At 37.6% G+C, this 19,334-nt stretch overlaps 1 protein-coding gene across 1 annotated transcript; it reads right to left on the bottom strand.

Annotated features, from left to right (window-relative positions):
- Positions 1–3,766: 3,766 nt before the first annotated feature.
- Positions 3,767–19,208, bottom strand: LOC144967620 (ketosamine-3-kinase-like). The gene is made up of 9 exons (XM_078905131.1): positions 18,972–19,208; positions 18,372–18,532; positions 15,102–15,185; positions 14,378–14,478; positions 9,891–10,083; positions 9,266–9,316; positions 8,738–8,879; positions 7,208–7,382; positions 3,767–4,445 (listed from the first exon to the last, which is right to left on the bottom strand). Exons 2-9 carry the CDS (start codon positions 18,516–18,518, stop codon positions 4,373–4,375), a joined length of 966 nt encoding a protein of 321 aa, XP_078761257.1. The 5' UTR covers positions 18,519–18,532; positions 18,972–19,208; the 3' UTR covers positions 3,767–4,372.
- Between the last annotated feature and the right edge of the window lie 126 nt (positions 19,209–19,334).

Here is a 19,334-nt window from a genome sequence, read left to right on the forward strand (position 1 = left end):
CCAAAATATGGAAGTGCCATGTACACTCGAGAAAAATTTACAATACTGAAAAGCGATGACCACTCAGAAAATGACATTGAGATTCTCAGAGTAAAAACAACACTGATTACCATCATATCTGTGTACAAACCTCCATTAACCCCATTCAAGTGGCCCCAAATGAATCTATCTGATAGAAAACCAACCCTGATCATTGGAGATTTTAACAGCCATAACACTATATGGAGATATGAGAAAAATAACCTTGACGGAGATGCTGTTGAGGAATGGGCGGCCGGCAATGACCTCACAATCCTCCATAACCCCAAAGACAAGAAAACCTTTATGAGTGCCCGGTGGAAGAAAGGTTACAATCCGGACCTGGCATTCATATCCTCTCAACACTTCTCAAACTTTGAAAGGACTGAAGGTGAGCCTATACCGAAGTCTCAACACAGGCCTATTACCATCAGCATCAAACCAGCTGTTAAAGCCCTCGAATCAAATGCGATACCACGATTCAATTTTAGAAAAGCAAATTGGGAAAACTTTACTAGAGATTTAGACAATGAGATCACCAATATAAAAAGTGACCCACAGGGATACGACGACTTTAGAACACTCATATGGAAAGTTGCAAAGAAAAACATCCCCAGAGGATGCCGAAAAAGTTATATTCCATGTCTCCAAGATGAAAGCAAGAAACTATATGAAAGATACATTGAATCATACAAGGTGGATCCTTTCAGTGAAGAAACCCTAGAACTGGGTGAAGAACTCACATCAATGATAGCTGATGAAAGATCAGAAAGATGGAAGGAATTAATAACCTCCACCAATATGACCCTAAACAGCAAAAAGGCCTGGACTACAATTTCAAAACTGAATAATGACAAAAATACCCAGACAAGAGTGGCTGCAGTAACACCTGACCAAGTAGCACATCAGCTTCTACTGAATGGGAAACCAGCCAAGAAAGCACGACGCCAACTAAAAGCCCTGAAACGTGAAATGGACAAAGCCCTCAAGGATAGTGAAGATCATCTTGACTCTTTTACCCTGGAGGAGCTACTAGAGGCCTTTTCCCATCTGAAGGCAGGAAAAGCATCTGGACTGGATGGAATCACAACTGAAATGATTCAACACTTTGGCCCAAGAACCCTATCCTGGCTATTGGACCTCTTCAATGTATGCGCAAGGACAAACAGGCTGCCAAGTGCATGGAGGAAAGCAAGAGTAGTCGCCCTACTGAAACCAGGGAAAGATCCAAAATCCAAGAAAAGCTATCGCCCGAACTCCCTCCTGTGCATCACATACAAGCTATTTGAGCGAATGGTTATGTCCCGCATGTCACCCAGTCTAGACGAACAACTGTCTCCAGACCAGGCTGGATTCCGACCAGGACGGTCAACATGTGGTCAACTTCTTAACCTTACACAATTCATAGAAGATGGGTTTGAGACAAAACAGGTCACTGGCAGTCTTCGTCGACCTCACTGCAGCCTATGATACAGTGAATCACAAGATCCTACTCCTCAAAGTGGCTAAAATGATAAAGAATAAGAAAATTGTAAATATCATCCAGTCACTTCTCGAAAACAGGCGCTTCTTTGTTGAAATGGATGGCCGGAAGAGCAGGTGGCGCACCCAGAAGAATGGTCTTCCCCAAGGATCAGTGCTGGCTCCAACACTTTTCAACATATATACAAATGATCAGCCTGAGTTCCCAAATATCCGCCGATTCATATATGCTGATGACCTATGCCTCGCAGTACAGGATGTGTCCTTCCAACCAATCGAGAGCAGACTGACAAATGCCCTAGACACCCTTACAAAGTACTACACTAAAAACTCGCTGAACGCCAACCCAGGGAAAACAAGTGTGTGCATTTCACCTCAACAACCACCAAGCCCACAAAAAACTTAACATCAAGTGGAATGGCCAGACATTAGAGTACAACTACCACCCAGTGTACCACGGAGTGACGCTTTATCGGACTGTCCTTCAGAGAACACGTGAGGAAGACTAAGGAAGTCCACGCGTAATGCCCTCCTTGGAAAGCTGGCAAACATGAACTGGGGAACTGACCCTAAAACTCTAAGGACCACAGCATTGGCCCTCAGCTACTCAACTGCGGAGTACTGCTCAGCTGTATGGGCCCGATCATGCCATGCCTCCAAGCTAGACCCCGAGCTCAACAACGCCTGCCGGATCGTAACGGCCAGCTGAGAGCAACACCATTACCACTGGTCTACCGTGCAGCAGGAATAGCCCCACCACACATCCGGAGGGAAACTCATGCCCAAATACAAAAATACAAACAGGAAATGGACCAGAGACACCCCCTTCATGACCACAATTGCCCCAAAAGCAGGCTCAAATCAAGGAAAAGCTTCCTCACAGTAGAGAGCCTTCACCCAGACCACTCAGCATTCTTCCGCCTGGACAAATGGGTAGAATGGGACAAGACAGCAAACGATGCCCTCCAGCCCCCAACAGAAAAGCTCCCAGCAGGCACAGACCTCAAGAAAAAGACTGGGTGGCGTTGAACAGAGCTAGAGCAAAGGTGGGAAACACCGCCACCAACCTCTTTAAATGGAAAATCTCACCGGCACTGAATGCCCATGCGGTCACCCCAGACAGACCATGGACCACATCCTGTCCGAATGCTCGCTGGGACCTCACTGCACCAATGCTGACCTGAGGGAATGCAACCAGACTGCCCGGGACTGGCTGACTCACTGGCGCGACAAGATATGATGATGATTGTCAACTTCTGTGCCATCATGATCTTCAGCACAAACAACATCATAATCTGTTAACACAGTTAGACCGACTCCATCATTGACGGACCTTCTGCATCATCAGCCTCAACATCAGCTGCGCACTCACCTGTGACCACAGCACCATGCACTCCAAACCCAGTTTCCTCAAAAGTGCCTGTTGTCACTCTAGAAGATATCCGACCATTCCCAAAAGCCCCACCACGTAAAACTACAAGAGGTAGAAGGGGGGGGGGGGGGGAGAGAGAGAGAGAGAGAGAGAGACAGAGACTGCTTATATGTGCATTGTAGAGGGCGGGAGCTAAATAGAATAAAGATATAAATATGTGTGTGTGTGTGTGTGTGTGTGTTTGTATGTGTGAAAGAAACACGAGTGAGACAAAGAGAGAGAGAGAGCGATACTCGTAGATAAAGAAAGGGGGAAAAGGAGAGAGGGGTGGAGCAAAGAATAGGTAGGGATAGTATAAGAAAGCCCTTCGTTTCAAAAGAAGTCAAAGTCAATCAATGGGAAACATATTGACCAATGAGATCGCAATTTAAAAAATGGGACTGGTCAAATCATTTGTTGCAATGTTTCCATTTTGAGTCAGATGACAGCTTGAAGAGGAGGGGGTGGGGCTTAATTTGTAATGACTTACATGAAATCATATAATTGAATCTTCTTGTTTGAGCTGCAACCTCGAGTTATTTAGGACCTGTCACTCGTTATCACAACCCCTTGTGGTCAATTGTCATCTATTAAACTCTCCTCCCCTTTTTCTTTGGGTTCACTCACATTGTTTATTGTCTTAAAAGACCCCACCCTCCCTCCCATTCCCAATGAATACACGATAAAACGAACCTCTCTCTCTCTCTCTCTCTCTTATTTATTTATTTATTTTTTAAAATAGATCTCTCTCCATCCATCCCTCTCGCTCTCTGTTTGTTACTGACTTTCTCTCTCTCTCTCTCTCTTTCCCTCTCTGTCTGCCTGTCTGTTTGTCTCTCTCTCTCTCTCTCTCTCTCTCTGTGTCTCTCTCTCTCATGTAAACAACTACGCGATAGAAAGTTACAGTGCTCTTAGTGCAAGGGAAGTAACCGTGGATGGTAAATGCGTGACGTCATCGGCATACTCTCAATATAGTACAGGGCCAAAGCAAAAAGAATTATATGAAAAATACGTCAACCACTCTCGACTGGGGATTGAACCTTGACCTCCTAATTACTGGTTAGACTCGCTACTGAGATCTCTTGCTTCATTATTTTTTGCATCAAGGCACCAACCGTGTGTCGATGAGTGGTGACAAAATATATCTACTTTCTATTGCCTGGATAAAGCTAAAGGAAAAGGGAGGTAGGGGGGGGGGGTGTAAAGTGGGCAGGTGGTTTTTTTTTTCCTTTACTTGTCGCTTACTGAACGAGAAGATGAAGTAAAAGTTTGTTGTATCATCATCTTGATGATCAGAAAGGCAGTATCAAAATAAGATATAACTATTCAATATACTGATAACTCATGATAGCACCAAATAAGTATGTCCTGATGCCCAACGAGGTTTTGGTGTCGTAAGAACCAATTTCATTGCATTGACTACATCCCAACATCAAATTTAGGGCTGACACCAATCGTCACTCAAGAGAATCTTTTGACTAGGCTCTTAAGCAGCTGTATGGTCGAATTCTTGTATCCACCTCCAAAATGATTCCTGTTAGGAGACAATAAAATATACCTGCAGTTTAATGCCATATACACTAGACTGGACATCACATTAACAACCCAATAGACACTTAGACAACCACCCCTCTCGGACAGTCGTCACAATGTAAACAATGGCATTGATTGGTAAACATACCAAACTACACAGGTTTTATTATCAGTGGTATGTGTCTAAGTAAAATACCCACTATTCTACCGCTTGATCAATGGAACCAACACTGAAAACTATGTGTAAACTTTTATAATATGATCAAGAAAATTGTGTGATAACTAGTCACCCATCTGGCAATATAAAAACAATAACAATGATCATAGAGCAGTCGATTTCATTCACGTTACTGTTTATAAAGAACTAAATATGTTTGTCTGAACCGTGTGAAGGTGTATCACGAATTCCATGTTTTGATTGGTCAAAAATCTGCTGGTTATTGAAATTCAGTTGATCTTTATCAGCATTACTGAAAGAAATTCCAGCCCACTATTAAATACAGTAACCATTGCCTTTCTTTTCACACACCTTCCAGATGACATCATTACCAGGTTACAAGCTGGAGTTGGCGAAAAGGTGAAGACACTTCTTGTTGACAAAAAGGGAGGGGGGGGGGGGGGTGAAGTTTGAAATATTTAAGTGGGAGTCTTTGAATTAACTTTTCATCTTCTTCTTTTCTTTGGTGGAATCCTCACAAGTTTGGTGACAAGTCTACATGTGTTGTAACAAATCATCACAATCATTAAGAGAAGTTCACAAGACAGCTGTATAATGACATGTGTCGTAAGTAAATCAAGGTTGCCAATTTTAATTTTCTGTACATTTACGGAATTCAGTATGTTATAAACCTTTAGTATATTTTCCAATCACCTGCTAAACGGAAAAGAAGGAAGTACATAATGTCTTTTTACTGGAGTTCAACGCTCAGAAAGGGGTCAGTCTGTGTGTTAGCGTAAAAGTTGAGTAAATTTTTGCCTCCTTAATTGGTAACCCTGTTAAATGTTCATCTTATTAGCTATGATAGAAAAAATAAATATCCAGCTATGTTTTTCACAGCTCAGAATCAATTGATAATTATTTCATTTTTAAAAAAATATTTTCCGTGGGGTTTTTTTGGGGTCTTTTTTTTTTTCATATGGTCTGAGTGGTGGGACATTAAAGGGATATTTCAATTTTATGTATAATTCTGTTATATGGGAGCTGCAGGATTTTGTTGTTGCAAAGCTGGTTGTAACAATTATAAGAGATTAAAAGGTGATGACTGTTGCATTGGATATAGATTGAGCCCGATTGAAGAATGCTGGCACAGGATCAACATCAAAAATGAGACACTAAGATTTATTTTTAGCACCTTTCCAGTGCTAACAGTCACTCAAAAGATGATATACAAGGGGGGAAAAATAACCCAACCAGGAATCCCAACCAACCTACCAAGAATGAGGCATATCAAAATTACTTCTAAAACAATACAACATCATAGAAAGGTTGGATTTATAAAGAGAAAAAAAAAACCCCAACATTTTCTATGAAAACGTCCCATAGACCCAATATCCCAATATCCACCTGCCCTTCTTTCAGTGAAGGATCCCAGCCAGGCCTTTAGCCAAACAAAGTCTCTTCTTTCCAAGATAAAGACCAAGAGTAGATAAAGATGGGAATAATAGATGAAAGAGCACGATCCCTTACTAAAGGAAAGTACCATTAAAACTATGTGAAGGCCTAGGAAAACCCGGTCAAAGTCTAACAAAGTGAAATCGAGATACATGGGAAAACCTAAAAAATTGAGTTTTTAAATTTTCAGCTGAAAAATTATCTGCGATAACCTAATTATCGATTAATACTAAGAAAATCACTGAGGACAAATTATAAATGCTTAAAATAAGTAATTTAATCATCCTACCATCACATCAAACGGAAATCTGAGGCTGAAAGAATTGAAAATACGTTGGTCAACGTTTCTCCAACTCCCATTTTTGCACCTTCGACCTATGTATGTGTGGTATCAATATTTAGGTAAAATCAGTAGCTACTCAATGCGTATGAAGTACTATACATACAATGCCTGAGAAAATTTGTGCATCGGCCAATACTGATTTTTAAAATTGCAAAAATTATAGTTCTCATATTTCCATCATTTACGCATCATATTTTTTCAATTTTATGTTGTCTCATCTGGGCGTTTATAAAATGCCATATTTATGGTTCTAATTAAGATATCAATAGAATAAACTGCAAAATACTCCGCAATGCCTGAGCTTCATGACGCAATTAATGTCTTGTTTTCAAAGATTGGTAAGTTTAGATGGGTTTTCCTGGGCACCAGACAAATGTGAGTGAGCAACAGTCTCAAAACACTATTAGATCTATGTTGCAGTGGACATGGTGCTTAAAATATTATTTTTAAGTTTAAATTAGAAATTTTTGTGCCTCCATTGAATGAAGAGACCCAGTTATGTTTCTTATGTATTTCTACAAAACTTAAAATTCTTAATTTTGATCATTTAGACATCATTAACCAGTTAACTCTCAAACCTTACGAGATCTTTTAAAAAAAAATAAATTAAGTCCCAGGTATGACAGTTTTTTGCCAAAATGAGGGCCATTTAAATCGATAGATCTTTGAAGTACAAGTTTTCTGGCCAAATTTTTAAATACACATCTTTTAGAATATGACAGTTTTCGTGTAAAGCTCATTTTTCCTCATCTAGTTCATTCTGACATAACACCATATTGATGGAACGGGTCACAAATAATCTACTTACCAATGGTTGAGGTAATGAAACATACAATATAGATCCTGTCTGGCCTCAAAACCTTTGTCTTTGGGGATGATGGAGTGATATGAGGTGAAGTATTTCCTGCCAAAACCTCCAAACATTGTGGATATTGCCAGATCAAACTCCGAGTGGCCGTAGAAGGAAGCTGGATCAAAGACCACTGATGATAAAATAAATTTTTGTATGCATTCATTTTAGTTTTCTTCAATCATTCAGTGAAACATCAAACAACACGTGACAAAATTCTGAAACTTGAATGTCTTTGTCTTGAGTGGTGAAAATCTTTCCATTATCAAACAGAAGCACAAAAGACTACAATAATCCTTTGATAGAGTATGAAGTACAATCGACTCCGCTTAATCGCACACCCTCGGGAGTTCAGGTGAGTGTGTCGATTAAGCGGAGTGTGTGATTATCTGATGTGCGATTCAGCGGAGAGAACTGTATCACTTCTAGTACAATTTCTGTGGCCCGAAGATGACTGATTTCTGGAATATAGTGGAATCTTCATAAAGCCAACACTCTTAAAGTCAACTTCTGTTCAAAGTCAACACTTGTTGGTCCCACATTATTTTCTGTTCTTTATCTAAATCTAAACCATTGACAATAGAAAAAGTTAACATTGCTTAACAAGTCAACTAATCTCTGTGGTCAAGGAGTGTTGACTTTATCAGAATTCCACTGTACTTTGGTCGTGTGGTTTCCTTATAACTTGAATGACAGTGGCATGTCTTCAATTTAAGCAATTAAGGAGCAGGCACCGGTGTAAGATAAAGAACTGAACAAGTATGAATGAAAGCTGCCAGACAAAGCAAGAAATAAAAACACAAGAAAAAAAAACCATCCCAAAAAATCAGTCTACCTCAACTGGGGATCGAACCTCAGACCTTCTGAGGTGTAATGGTAACACGTCTGACCGCTAATCTGAAGGTCTGAGGTTCAATTCCAAGTTGAGGTAGACTGATTTTTTGGGATGATTTTTTTTTTCTTGTAGTAATCTTTCTTGCTTTGTTTGGCACCTGTTATACACACTTGTTCAGTTCTTTGTCTTTAAATTAATTGAATATCGAGAAGATACTCCACCAAATACTGTCTTTCTCTTTCCATTGCGCGGCTATGTGGTCTTGTGGTATGACACTCGCTTTCGGATTGGAAGGTCCTGGGTTCGAGCCTTGCAGGGCACATTGATGAGTTCTTGGAAAAGTCTCTTTACTCACATTCTCTGACCATACTCAGGTGTAAAATGAGTACCTGGCTGTTAACAGTGTTGTCTCTGTCTGACAAAATTGTAAGATCGTCTATAGGGTTTTTAAAAAAACTTCAACTTGGAATTGACATCAGTCCGGATTTGTGATTGGGTCAAGTCATCTACCAATTGAACTGAAAAGCTACAAACCCCCCCCCCCCCCCCCCCCCCCCCCCCCCCAAAAAAAAAACCCCCAAAAACCAACAGAAATAAAAACAAAAAACAAACAAAATTGTCAAGTAAAACGATCTCAAGAAACTCTTGATTACCTGGTCCCTGTTCAGTCTCTCCAGCATTTCCAGCCCACAGATCCCCATGGAGCAAGGCTGGTTCAATTGTCAAATCACTAAACATTTTGGGAAGATTGGGAAGGAGGGTAGCCCAAGCCTCTGCTGCTTGTCTGTCACCGTACTGATTTAAACAACAAAATACTGAATACTCAGAAACACGGAATACAATTATTTCATACAAAAGTTATCTTTTTAAAGGTTTAAAAGTTTTACATATGAAGTTCTCTTGATAAGATTAATTTAAAAAGTAGTTACTTCTGCATTATAAATTCCACCAGATATAGAACCAGGATAATTATGATTATGATAAGAAATATATTTAATAATAATTTTGTACACAATAAAACTACATTATACCATCACATTTGGAGCTTTGACAAAATTGACAGCATGAATTGGTACAGATAATATACATTTATCTATACAATTTTCCTTGTTCAACTTTCCTTATATTAACAAGCGACATTTTTATCTTGTATAGTAACATGTTAGTCATCCAATACACACCTTCTCTTGAGCTCTCTTGATATTCAGGTCAATTCTCCTGCCATAGAAGTCCTGATGAAAAAGATGAGGACATTTCAATTATGCAACTTGAAAAGAATAATACAACAACAACAACAAGAACAGGAATGAAAGTAATAAAAATGGGCAAAGAGTCCAACGTCTAATATATATAGAATCTAGAATGCCTTTCAACGAAACAATCATAGTCATAGACACATGATAATTTTTCAGGTTTTTCTTTTCTCGACTACAGCCCTTTACCAGCCCTTAATAATAATAATAATAATAATAATAATAATAATAATAATAAATAATAATAATAATAATAATAATAATAATAATAACAATAATAATAATTATAACAACAACAAAAACAACAAGAACAACAACAACAATAATAATAATAATAATAATGATGATGATGATGATGATGATGATGATATAATGATATGATGATGATGATGATGATGATGATGATGATGATGATGATGATGATGATGATGATGAAACTAACCAAGATTTAAAACCAGTCTTTGTTATGATGTGGTGGATACCTGACTAAGCTACTGTGATTTCCACATGATAAAAGTGTCCTGATATATTTATAGTGATAGAAACCACTCACCACCCAAGAATCCATACAGGTGTTGTCTTGAGGTAAATAACCACAGCAGGTAGTCACTGGAAATCCGAACTGTGACACAAAATGGACTTGCTGGTCAGCATTATCTTCACTTTCTTCTTGTGAACCTTTGTTGTGAATGGACTGAGCTGACCTTCCTGCTTTAGATTTCAGTTGTGTATTATGTTGATGAAGTCTTGAAATGAATTGGAAAACAGAAAATATATATATAATTGATAAATGATATCTATGCATAAAAGTTTCACACAGCATTTAAAGGTTTTTAGAACCTATTAGGTCTTAAACAGTACGATACAATACAAATTAAATATTTAAAAATGTGTCTAAAATCTCCACCTTTTGGGTTTTCCAGAACCTTCAATTAAAATGTTTGAGACTGAAAACAATACAAAATAATAAATAGCAATTTTTATAGCGCTTTACTCCATTTAAACAGACACCAAGCGATTTACATTGTTATTAGCCCTATTCCGAATGGATGGGTGCACTGCACCCAGAGCGACCAAACAGCTGTAGATATTTTAGCCCAGAATCAATTTTCTTCCTTAAAATTCAGAATGTGCGTTTCCATAGTGGTTATAAATACATAAGCAAATTATAGGAATTATTTTCAAAAAACGTAAAATTTTATTCAGGAACAGAATTTTGACCATGGTCAACCCCGGCTGGGTGCAATGCACCCGGTAACAAAATAAGAGGAAGAAAACTGTCTAGGTGCAATGCACCTGTATACTTTAACATGGAAACATTGAAATACTACACATAAACAAATAGATCATTAATAAATTACATTTTAAACAAGTCAGAAAAGCGAGTGGAGCAGGCACTTATGTTGGTAACAACAAGATATGAAGTGAGTAGAAAAGTGCCAGAAGACAATAGAGAATAAAAAATTTTTTCGCGTCGGTGGTGGGGTTTGAACCTGCGACCTTATTGGTACGACAACTCCGCCTGGCAGGTGAGAGCGTGGCTCTACCGTGTGAGCTATCCACGAACACAAAAATATTCGTTTCAAACCCAAAGTCATTTCTAGATCCCTCTCTCACCCACTTCTTGAGATCGCCGATTCGTTCACCACCATCGCGAAGTAATTTTGACCAGCAGTTAAGCTTAACAGCCAATATTCTCATCACAAACATATAACATAGAAACGATTGAGACATTGAGTATGCTCCGGTGTATGGGGTGAATTTTTAATTCAGAAAAGCGAGTGGAGCAGGCACTTATGTTGGTAACAACAAGATATGAAGTGAGTAGAAAAGTGCCAGAAGACAATAGAGAATAAAAAATTTTTTCGCGTCGGTGGTGGGGTTTGAACCTGCGACCTTATTGGTACGACAACTCCGCCTGGCAGGTGAGAGCGTGGCTCTACCGTGTGAGCTATCCACGAACACAAAAATATTCGTTTCAAACCCAAAGTCATTTCTAGATCCCTCTCTCACCCACTTCTTGAGATTGCCGATTCGTTCACCACCATCGCGAAGTAATTTTGACCAGCAGTTAAGCTTAACAGCCAATATTCTCATCACAAACATATAACATAGAAACGATTGAGACATTGAGTATGCTCCGGTGTATGGGGTGAATTTTTAATTCAGAAAAGCGAGTGGAGCAGGCACTTATGTTGGTAACAACAAGATATGAAGTGAGTAGAAAAGTGCCAGAAGACAATAGAGAATAAAAAATTTTTTCGCGTCGGTGGTGGGGTTTTTATTTTTTATTCTCTATTGTCTTCTGGCACTTTTCTACTCACTTCATATCTTGTTGTTACCAACATAAGTGCCTGCTCCACTCGCTTTTCTGAATTAAAAATTCACCCCATACACCGGAGCATACTCAATGTCTCAATCGTTTCTATGTTATATGTTTGTGATGAGAATATTGGCTGTTAAGCTTAACTGCTGGTCAAAATTACTTCGCGATGGTGGTGAACGAATCGGCGATCTCAAGAAGTGGGTGAGAGAGGGATCTAGAAATGACTTTGGGTTTGAAACGAATATTTTTGTGTTCGTGGATAGCTCACACGGTAGAGCCACGCTCTCACCTGCCAGGCGGAGTTGTCGTACCAATAAGGTCGCAGGTTCAAACCCCACCACCGACGCGAAAAAATTTTTTATTCTCTATTGTCTTCTGGCACTTTTCTACTCACTTCATATCTTGTTGTTACCAACATAAGTGCCTGCTCCACTCGCTTTTCTGAATTAAAAATTCACCCCATACACCGGAGCATACTCAATGTCTCAATCGTTTCTATGTTATATGTTTGTGATGAGAATATTGGCTGTTAAGCTTAACTGCTGGTCAAAATTACTTCGCGATGGTGGTGAACGAATCGGCGATCTCAAGAAGTGGGTGAGAGAGGGATCTAGAAATGACTTTGGGTTTGAAACGAATATTTTTGTGTTCGTGGATAGCTCACACGGTAGAGCCACGCTCTCACCTGCCAGGCGGAGTTGTCGTACCAATAAGGTCGCAGGTTCAAACCCCACCACCGACGCGAAAAAATTTTTTATTCTCTATTGTCTTCTGGCACTTTTCTACTCACTTCATATCTTGTTGTTACCAACATAAGTGCCTGCTCCACTCGCTTTTCTGAATTAAAAATTCACCCCATACACCGGAGCATACTCAATGTCTCAATCGTTTCTATGTTATATGTTTGTGATGAGAATATTGGCTGTTAAGCTTAACTGCTGGTCAAAATTACTTCGCGATGGTGGTGTGAACGAATCGGCGATCTCAAGAAGTGGGTGAGAGAGGGATCTAGAAATGACTTTGGGTTTGAAACGAATATTTTTGTGTTCGTGGATAGCTCACACGGTAGAGCCACGCTCTCACCTGCCAGGCGGAGTTGTCGTACCAATAAGGTCGCAGGTTCAAACCCCACCACCGACGCGAAAAAATTTTTTATTCTCTATTGTCTTCTGGCACTTTTCTACTCACTTCATATCTTGTCATTTTAAACAAGTGGGTTTTTAATTGTCTTTTAAAAGATTGAAGGAATGAGGATGGCCTGAGGGATGGAGGTAAGGAAAACTAAGATTCTTCTGCTTTTTTCAGCTTATCCCGCATTTTGCAGGGTTGCCATAATGAATGCCACATCTCCACGCATCTCAGTTCAGAGCATCCTCTTCCTCCAGGCCCAGGTCTTTCATATTGTCCTTTACCTTATCCAACCATCTAGTCTTTGGGCATTCCTTTTTCCTCTTTCCCGCTATTTGTAAGTCCAATACTTTCCTTCCCACGTACTCCCTCTCTCGTATCTTTACATGTCCAAACCATTTCAATCTACCTTCTCTCATCTTCATTGATACATTCTTCACTTCAGTCAACCTTCGAATTTGTTCATTTCTCACTTTATCTTTTCTTGTCCAGCCAAGTAACCATCTCAACATCTTCATTTCTGCCACCTCAACTTCTTTATTTATTTATTTTTTTTTTTTTGTTGTTGTAGGGAATTCTAATAATGAGGGGCGGCAAATAGAACCAATTGAGTGTCAACATTACAAATCATCTTTGGCGTAACCAATTTGAGCTGATGATTTTTTTAAAATTCAGTCACGATATCTGAAAGACTCTCTAAATATCTGACAGCTTAAGCAAGGAAAAAAGAAGCCAAGAAGCTCAAGTTTATGCTGAGATGATTTAGATATTTAAATAAATTATAGTTTTTTAAAAAATGAGACGGACTAAATTTGCAGTGAAAATCTTTCTATATTTGTACCCTCTGAAACCGGTTTTGTGACTATTTTTTCAGACAAGCAACTATATTATCTTCTTTCCTCACCTTTTCTCCAAAAACATCTGATGGCGAGTCTAACTCCTAAGGTACCATTCTGCTTCTTGTTTGTATTATTTTTTTTTCAAATGAATGATAAGCTGTAACAAGGATTGATAGTTAGACTTATCAATCTAATCTATGCGAAATTTTATCCAAAAATAAAAAAAAGTAACATATTTGGTTAATTTCAAGGACAAGGGAGCTATACGATATGACAGAAAGCTTTCAAAAAGTTATTTTGATGCCATCTTTATTATCTAAGACCTCTTTCATTTCAAGAACATTTTTGTTTTTGTTTTTAGAATTTATGGGTTAACATGCAACATTGACATTCTAAGTTGAATGAAACGTGGACATTCTAATTAGGAGTCTGAAAACGTGGAATAGCCCTCTTGTCCTTAATCAGTTAACTGCCGTACTCTGGAAAACTTGTTTTTAAAAATTTGTCCAGAAAACTCGTCCTTCAAATATCGATCGATTTAAGTTACCCTCATCTTGGCAAAAACCCTCAAACCTGGGACTTCATGAGGTTTTCCTTAAAGTCCAGGCTATGAGAGCTTTTGCCAAGATGAGGGTAATTTAAAGCAATTGATATTTCGATGAATTTTCTGGCCAATTTTTTAAATCAAGTTTTTTTCAGAATACGCCAGTTAACTGGTTAATAATATCACCCATATATTTTCCACACCTTGCCATGAGCTCTCCTAGCCTTTCTTCATGTTTTCTCAAGCCTTTAAAGTCTATGTACTCCATCACAAGCATGGCTCCACCTTTTGGATTTTTCAGTACCTACAGTTTTTAAGAGAGTACACAATTAAAAATGAATTTTGGCTGAAAAGTAAACCTTGGTTATGCAATCTTCATGATCAGGTGTTCGACTATGAAATTGTCAACCTAAATTCTCAGGAGAAATTCTTTCATCTTCTACTTCTACATCATCATTTCATACAATGCAAGCCTCACCTTTTTTCCAATGTTATCTGATGGCAAGTTTAATTCCTTAACATAAATTTATGCTTCTTGTTTTCTAAAATTTCTCAACTGAATTAATAGCAGTAACGAGGAATGGGGAGTTAGGTTAATCATAAGACCAGACATAAAGAGACCTGCTATAGACTTGGGCTCTAGTCACAAGTTAGGGATAAAGAATTTCACGCTTTTAAAACTGTAAAATTTACAATATATGACCTACTGCCTTCAGTTTTATGTCCGTGTGGTTTAGCTGCCAAAAATTGAGTATAAACTTCGATTCAATTTATATGCTATCGATAAATATTGTTACTAAAATTGATAAAAACTAAAATCTGATATATCTGGCTATTTTAACTTTAAAAAGTCACTTTTTGGCACTGGTACATCATACTGGTTGCAGGTGATGGGTCACAAATCACTGGACAGAAAATAACACAAACCTTTATTGGCTTTGGAACAGGAACTGTCAATGTTGAATACATTGCTTGTAGGCTGTGGTATTCCCCTTCAAACATTTGGAATGCCTAAAATTCAAATATTATATAAATATGAAACAATTAGTTAAAAAAAAAACAATTACGGAATTGTATGCTGAAAAATGTGACCAATCGTCTCTAAACAGTATTACTTCCAAGTGAACCTGAGGCATGAAATTTAATTTTCAGCTCATATAATGAAATTAGAGATGAATTCAATACTTGACTTACATTGAAGAAAGTGAGATTGAGATTTTAAACCTCAAAAATATTAAATTATTAATTTTCATAATCTGATCATTTTGACTGTAGCTCAATTCTCTGTATCAATTTCACTCCGACAAAATACTGGACTAACACTATTGGTCACAAAAAATTATTTTTGACAATATCAGGAAGTATATTTACCCCAGAGCTGAAATACCGAGTCTTTCCTTGAGGTCAATACATTACCAATTTTAGTTAATAATCGTCTTAGTAATATAACACATTATAATATCTAAGAAAATTTATGAATACCAATTGGTACGATTGATGGGATATAACACCAGAAACAATTTGTTTTCACACCACATCATCAATCGGTCAGATATCACTATTTATCTGACCCATATTTTAAAAAGAAGAAAGGTGTTTTTACAGTGCTATTTCATCATTCTTCAGTAACATCAAAGTTTAATACTGGATTGCCCTGACATTAAAAATTTCAAATGGGGTGAACACATAGAGAAAGTAACAGTTTCAATGAAGGCAGTGAATCAAGGATACAACAAAGGTGACAGGACTTGCACCTTGTGAGTGAGTGGTGCAAGTCTAGATTGATCATTTTATAGTCAGTTTTATACGATATTTGTATTCATGAGTTGATTCCCAAATTAATATTTTTAAAAAAAGATATCGAGCGAAAAACAAGTTGCAGATAAATCTGTTTACAAACACACGGTCATCTTGAATAAAATTTGTTATATCATTAAGCATATTCTGGTCGTGGGATATGACACAACAGGACATAGTGATTGGGCCCAGTTTTGAGTCTTGATCTTATGGGCACATAGTTGAGTCCTTGGAAAAGACTTTTTACTCATATTCTCTAACCACACAATGTATAATAATACAAGCTGAAGAGAAGGTGTGTATTGGATGACTAACATGTTACTATACAAGATAAAAATTTTGCTTGTTAATATAAGGAAAGTTGAACAAGGAAAAGTGCATAGATAACTGTATATTATCTGTACCAATTCATGCTGTCAATTTTGTCAAAGCTCCAGATGTGATGGTATAATGTAGTTTTACTGTGTACAAAATTATTATTAAATATATTTCTTATCATAATCATAATTATCCAAGTTCTATCTCTGGTGGAATTTATAATGCAGAAGTAACTACTTTTTAAATTAATCTTATCAAGAGAACTTCATATGTAAAACTTTTAAACTTTTAAAAAGATAACTTTTGTATGAAATAATTGTATAAATAATTGTTATAATTGTATAACAAAGAAATTATTGGACTGGAACCCTCAGGGAAGTAAGAAGATCAAGGGGAAGGCCACGAGGAACATGGAGAAGAATTAAAGAAGCTGATATACCGAGAAGTGGTAAGACCTGGAATGAGATAAAAAAAGTTAGCTCAGGATAGAGAAGGATGGAAACTGTTTGTCTGTGGCCTATATCCTGACCCAGGGTGAAAAAGGCAATGATGATGATGACTCGTATTCCGTGTTTCTGAGTATTCAGTACTTTGTTGTTTAAATCAGTACGGTGACAGACAAGCAGCAGAGGCTTGGGCTACCCTCCTTCCCAATCTTCCCAAAATGTTTAGTGATTTGACAATTGAACCAGCCTTGCTCCATGGGGATCTGTGGGCTGGAAATGCTGGAGAGACTGAACAGGGACCAGGTAATCAAGAGTTTCTTGAGATCGTTTTACTGGACAATTTTGTTTGTTTTTTTATTTCTGTTGGTTTTTGTTTGTTTAAATTTTTTTTTTTTTTTTTGTAGCTTTTCAGTTCAATTGGTAGAGGACTTGACCCAATCACAAATCCGGACTGATGTCAATTCCAAGTTGAAGTTTTTTTTAAAACCCTATAGACGATCTATCCACCTCCCAGTGATAGCAATAATAATAATAAGGTGGCGTTTTTATACACCTCCGATGGAGGTGTACAAAAATGCACCGTTTTTATACACCTCCATTGGAGGTGTACAAAAACGCACCGTTTTTATGCACCTCCGTTGGCGGTGATGGTAAAGTTGTTGCTGCATACGTCCATGAGGTTTAAATAGTTTTAGATTGCAGTTTAGCACGCTGCTTAGTGATTACCGATGTACAATGATAATAAATTAAAGAATAATAACAATAATTTAAAAAATCAAAAGTAAAAAGAAACATGGCACACAAATACTGATCTCAAATAAATAAATAATTTTAGATAATTAAAATCGAAGTTTTTTTTTTAAAAACATGATAAAAAGTTTTTGAAAAAAAAAAAGAAAGAAAAAAAAAGCAAACAAAAACAAAGAAAATCCAAAAAAAAAAAAAAAAAGGGTCAACATTGGGAATCGAACCCGGTACTTTCAAAGTTGGAGTCTGACACTTTGTCCACTGCGCTACGGAGCCACCTGACTGTTCTTCACATTTAATAAGGTCTTTCTCAAACATTATTTTACCTTCAATGCAACTTCTATTTTCTGGTTTTATATTTCGATTTTTTTAAGTTATTAATATTTTTATATAAATTTATTAACAAAGACATCCTACAGATGTCACAATATAACTTTCGCCATGTCCAAATGAAGAAACACAATATCGCTAATGAAATTGGGTGGAATGCGCATGCGTGACGGAGGTGTATAAAAACGATCCGTTAAGATACACCGTCAACGGAGGTGCATAAAAACACTACGTAATAATAATAATAATAATAATAATAATAATAATAATAAAAATAATAATAATAATAATAGTAAGGACTTTATTGTCCAAACAAATGAAAATTCAAATGAGTAACATTGTTTTTTTTGTGTGTTTTTTTTTATGTCAGAAAATTGTAATAGCATCTAACAGGTGCCATATCTCATCCTTCACGGCAAGTGTTGCTGTTGGCCTGGGACCCCTTAGAATGCTTTGGGATCCTTTAGAGGATATTGCGCATATAAAAGCTTCTTTAAAAAAGTAATCAAATATTGAAAGAAAAAATAAAACATTAAAAATACTCTGATAGAAAGGTTACATCTGGTTGATCGTTGAATTTGACGAAAACTTTCCCAAAGTCAGTATCATAGGCTGTCCCTTGACTTATACATCCTCTCCCTCCAATGCCTGTGTTATCGAATAGAGTTGTTCCCAATTCCCTTTTCAAAATCTCTTCAGTTGACATTATGACCCCTGAAACTGAAATATGAAAAGAAAAGGGCATAAGCACTTTTGGTATCACAGTTATTTGTTGAGAATGCAGTAGAATTCCAATCCATAACTATAACTCGAAATAACATCATACTCATACAGTAATCCCACCCCTATTTTTGTTTCAATTTTTTGATATTAACTTTCTAATGGAGTCAATGTCCTTAGATTGAACTTTTCAAAGACAACCCTACACAACTGTTGATTGATAGAGAGAGGGAGAGAGAGAGAGGGAGAGAGAGAGAGAGAGAGAGAGAGAGAGAGAGAGAGAGAGAGAGAGAGAGAGAGAGAGAGAGAGAGAGAGAGACCCGAGTCCGAATTGCTACTTCGCGTTGAGAGATGTAAAGTGGAAATGTCAGATACCAACATAAGACACCTAAAAAGGTCAAAGCCGACGAAAGAAATAATACCGAAAGCCGGTGCTTACGAAAGTGGGATGTAAAAATATGACACACTTGGACTTGGAGGGGAACCAAGTAAATTACCAAGTCGAAAATGAAAGTAGAGTTCTTACCTATTCCAGGAAGACAATATAAGTAACTCTTTGTTCTCTGGAGTTTGTAACTGCAAATGTACAGGAGTGTCCAACTAGAGGCACGCTTCGTAAATATAAAAATTGACGGCACGTGCTTGTTCAAATTCTCTTTCTTTTCTTTTCCTTTAATTATACCTACCGAGACCAATTCTCGATAAATTGTCTGCCAGCGATAATCAAACTTCTTTTGACAAAAACAGATTTGAAGTACCGAAGCTATTTAACGGGCTGATAGTTTGATCGTCCCTGGTGTCT

This window comes from Berghia stephanieae, chromosome 3 (genome assembly GCF_034508935.2).
Source record: "Berghia stephanieae isolate SIO BIC M18660-M18661 chromosome 3, UCSD_Bste_1.3, whole genome shotgun sequence".
NCBI classification, from domain to species: domain Eukaryota; kingdom Metazoa; phylum Mollusca; class Gastropoda; order Nudibranchia; family Aeolidiidae; genus Berghia; species Berghia stephanieae.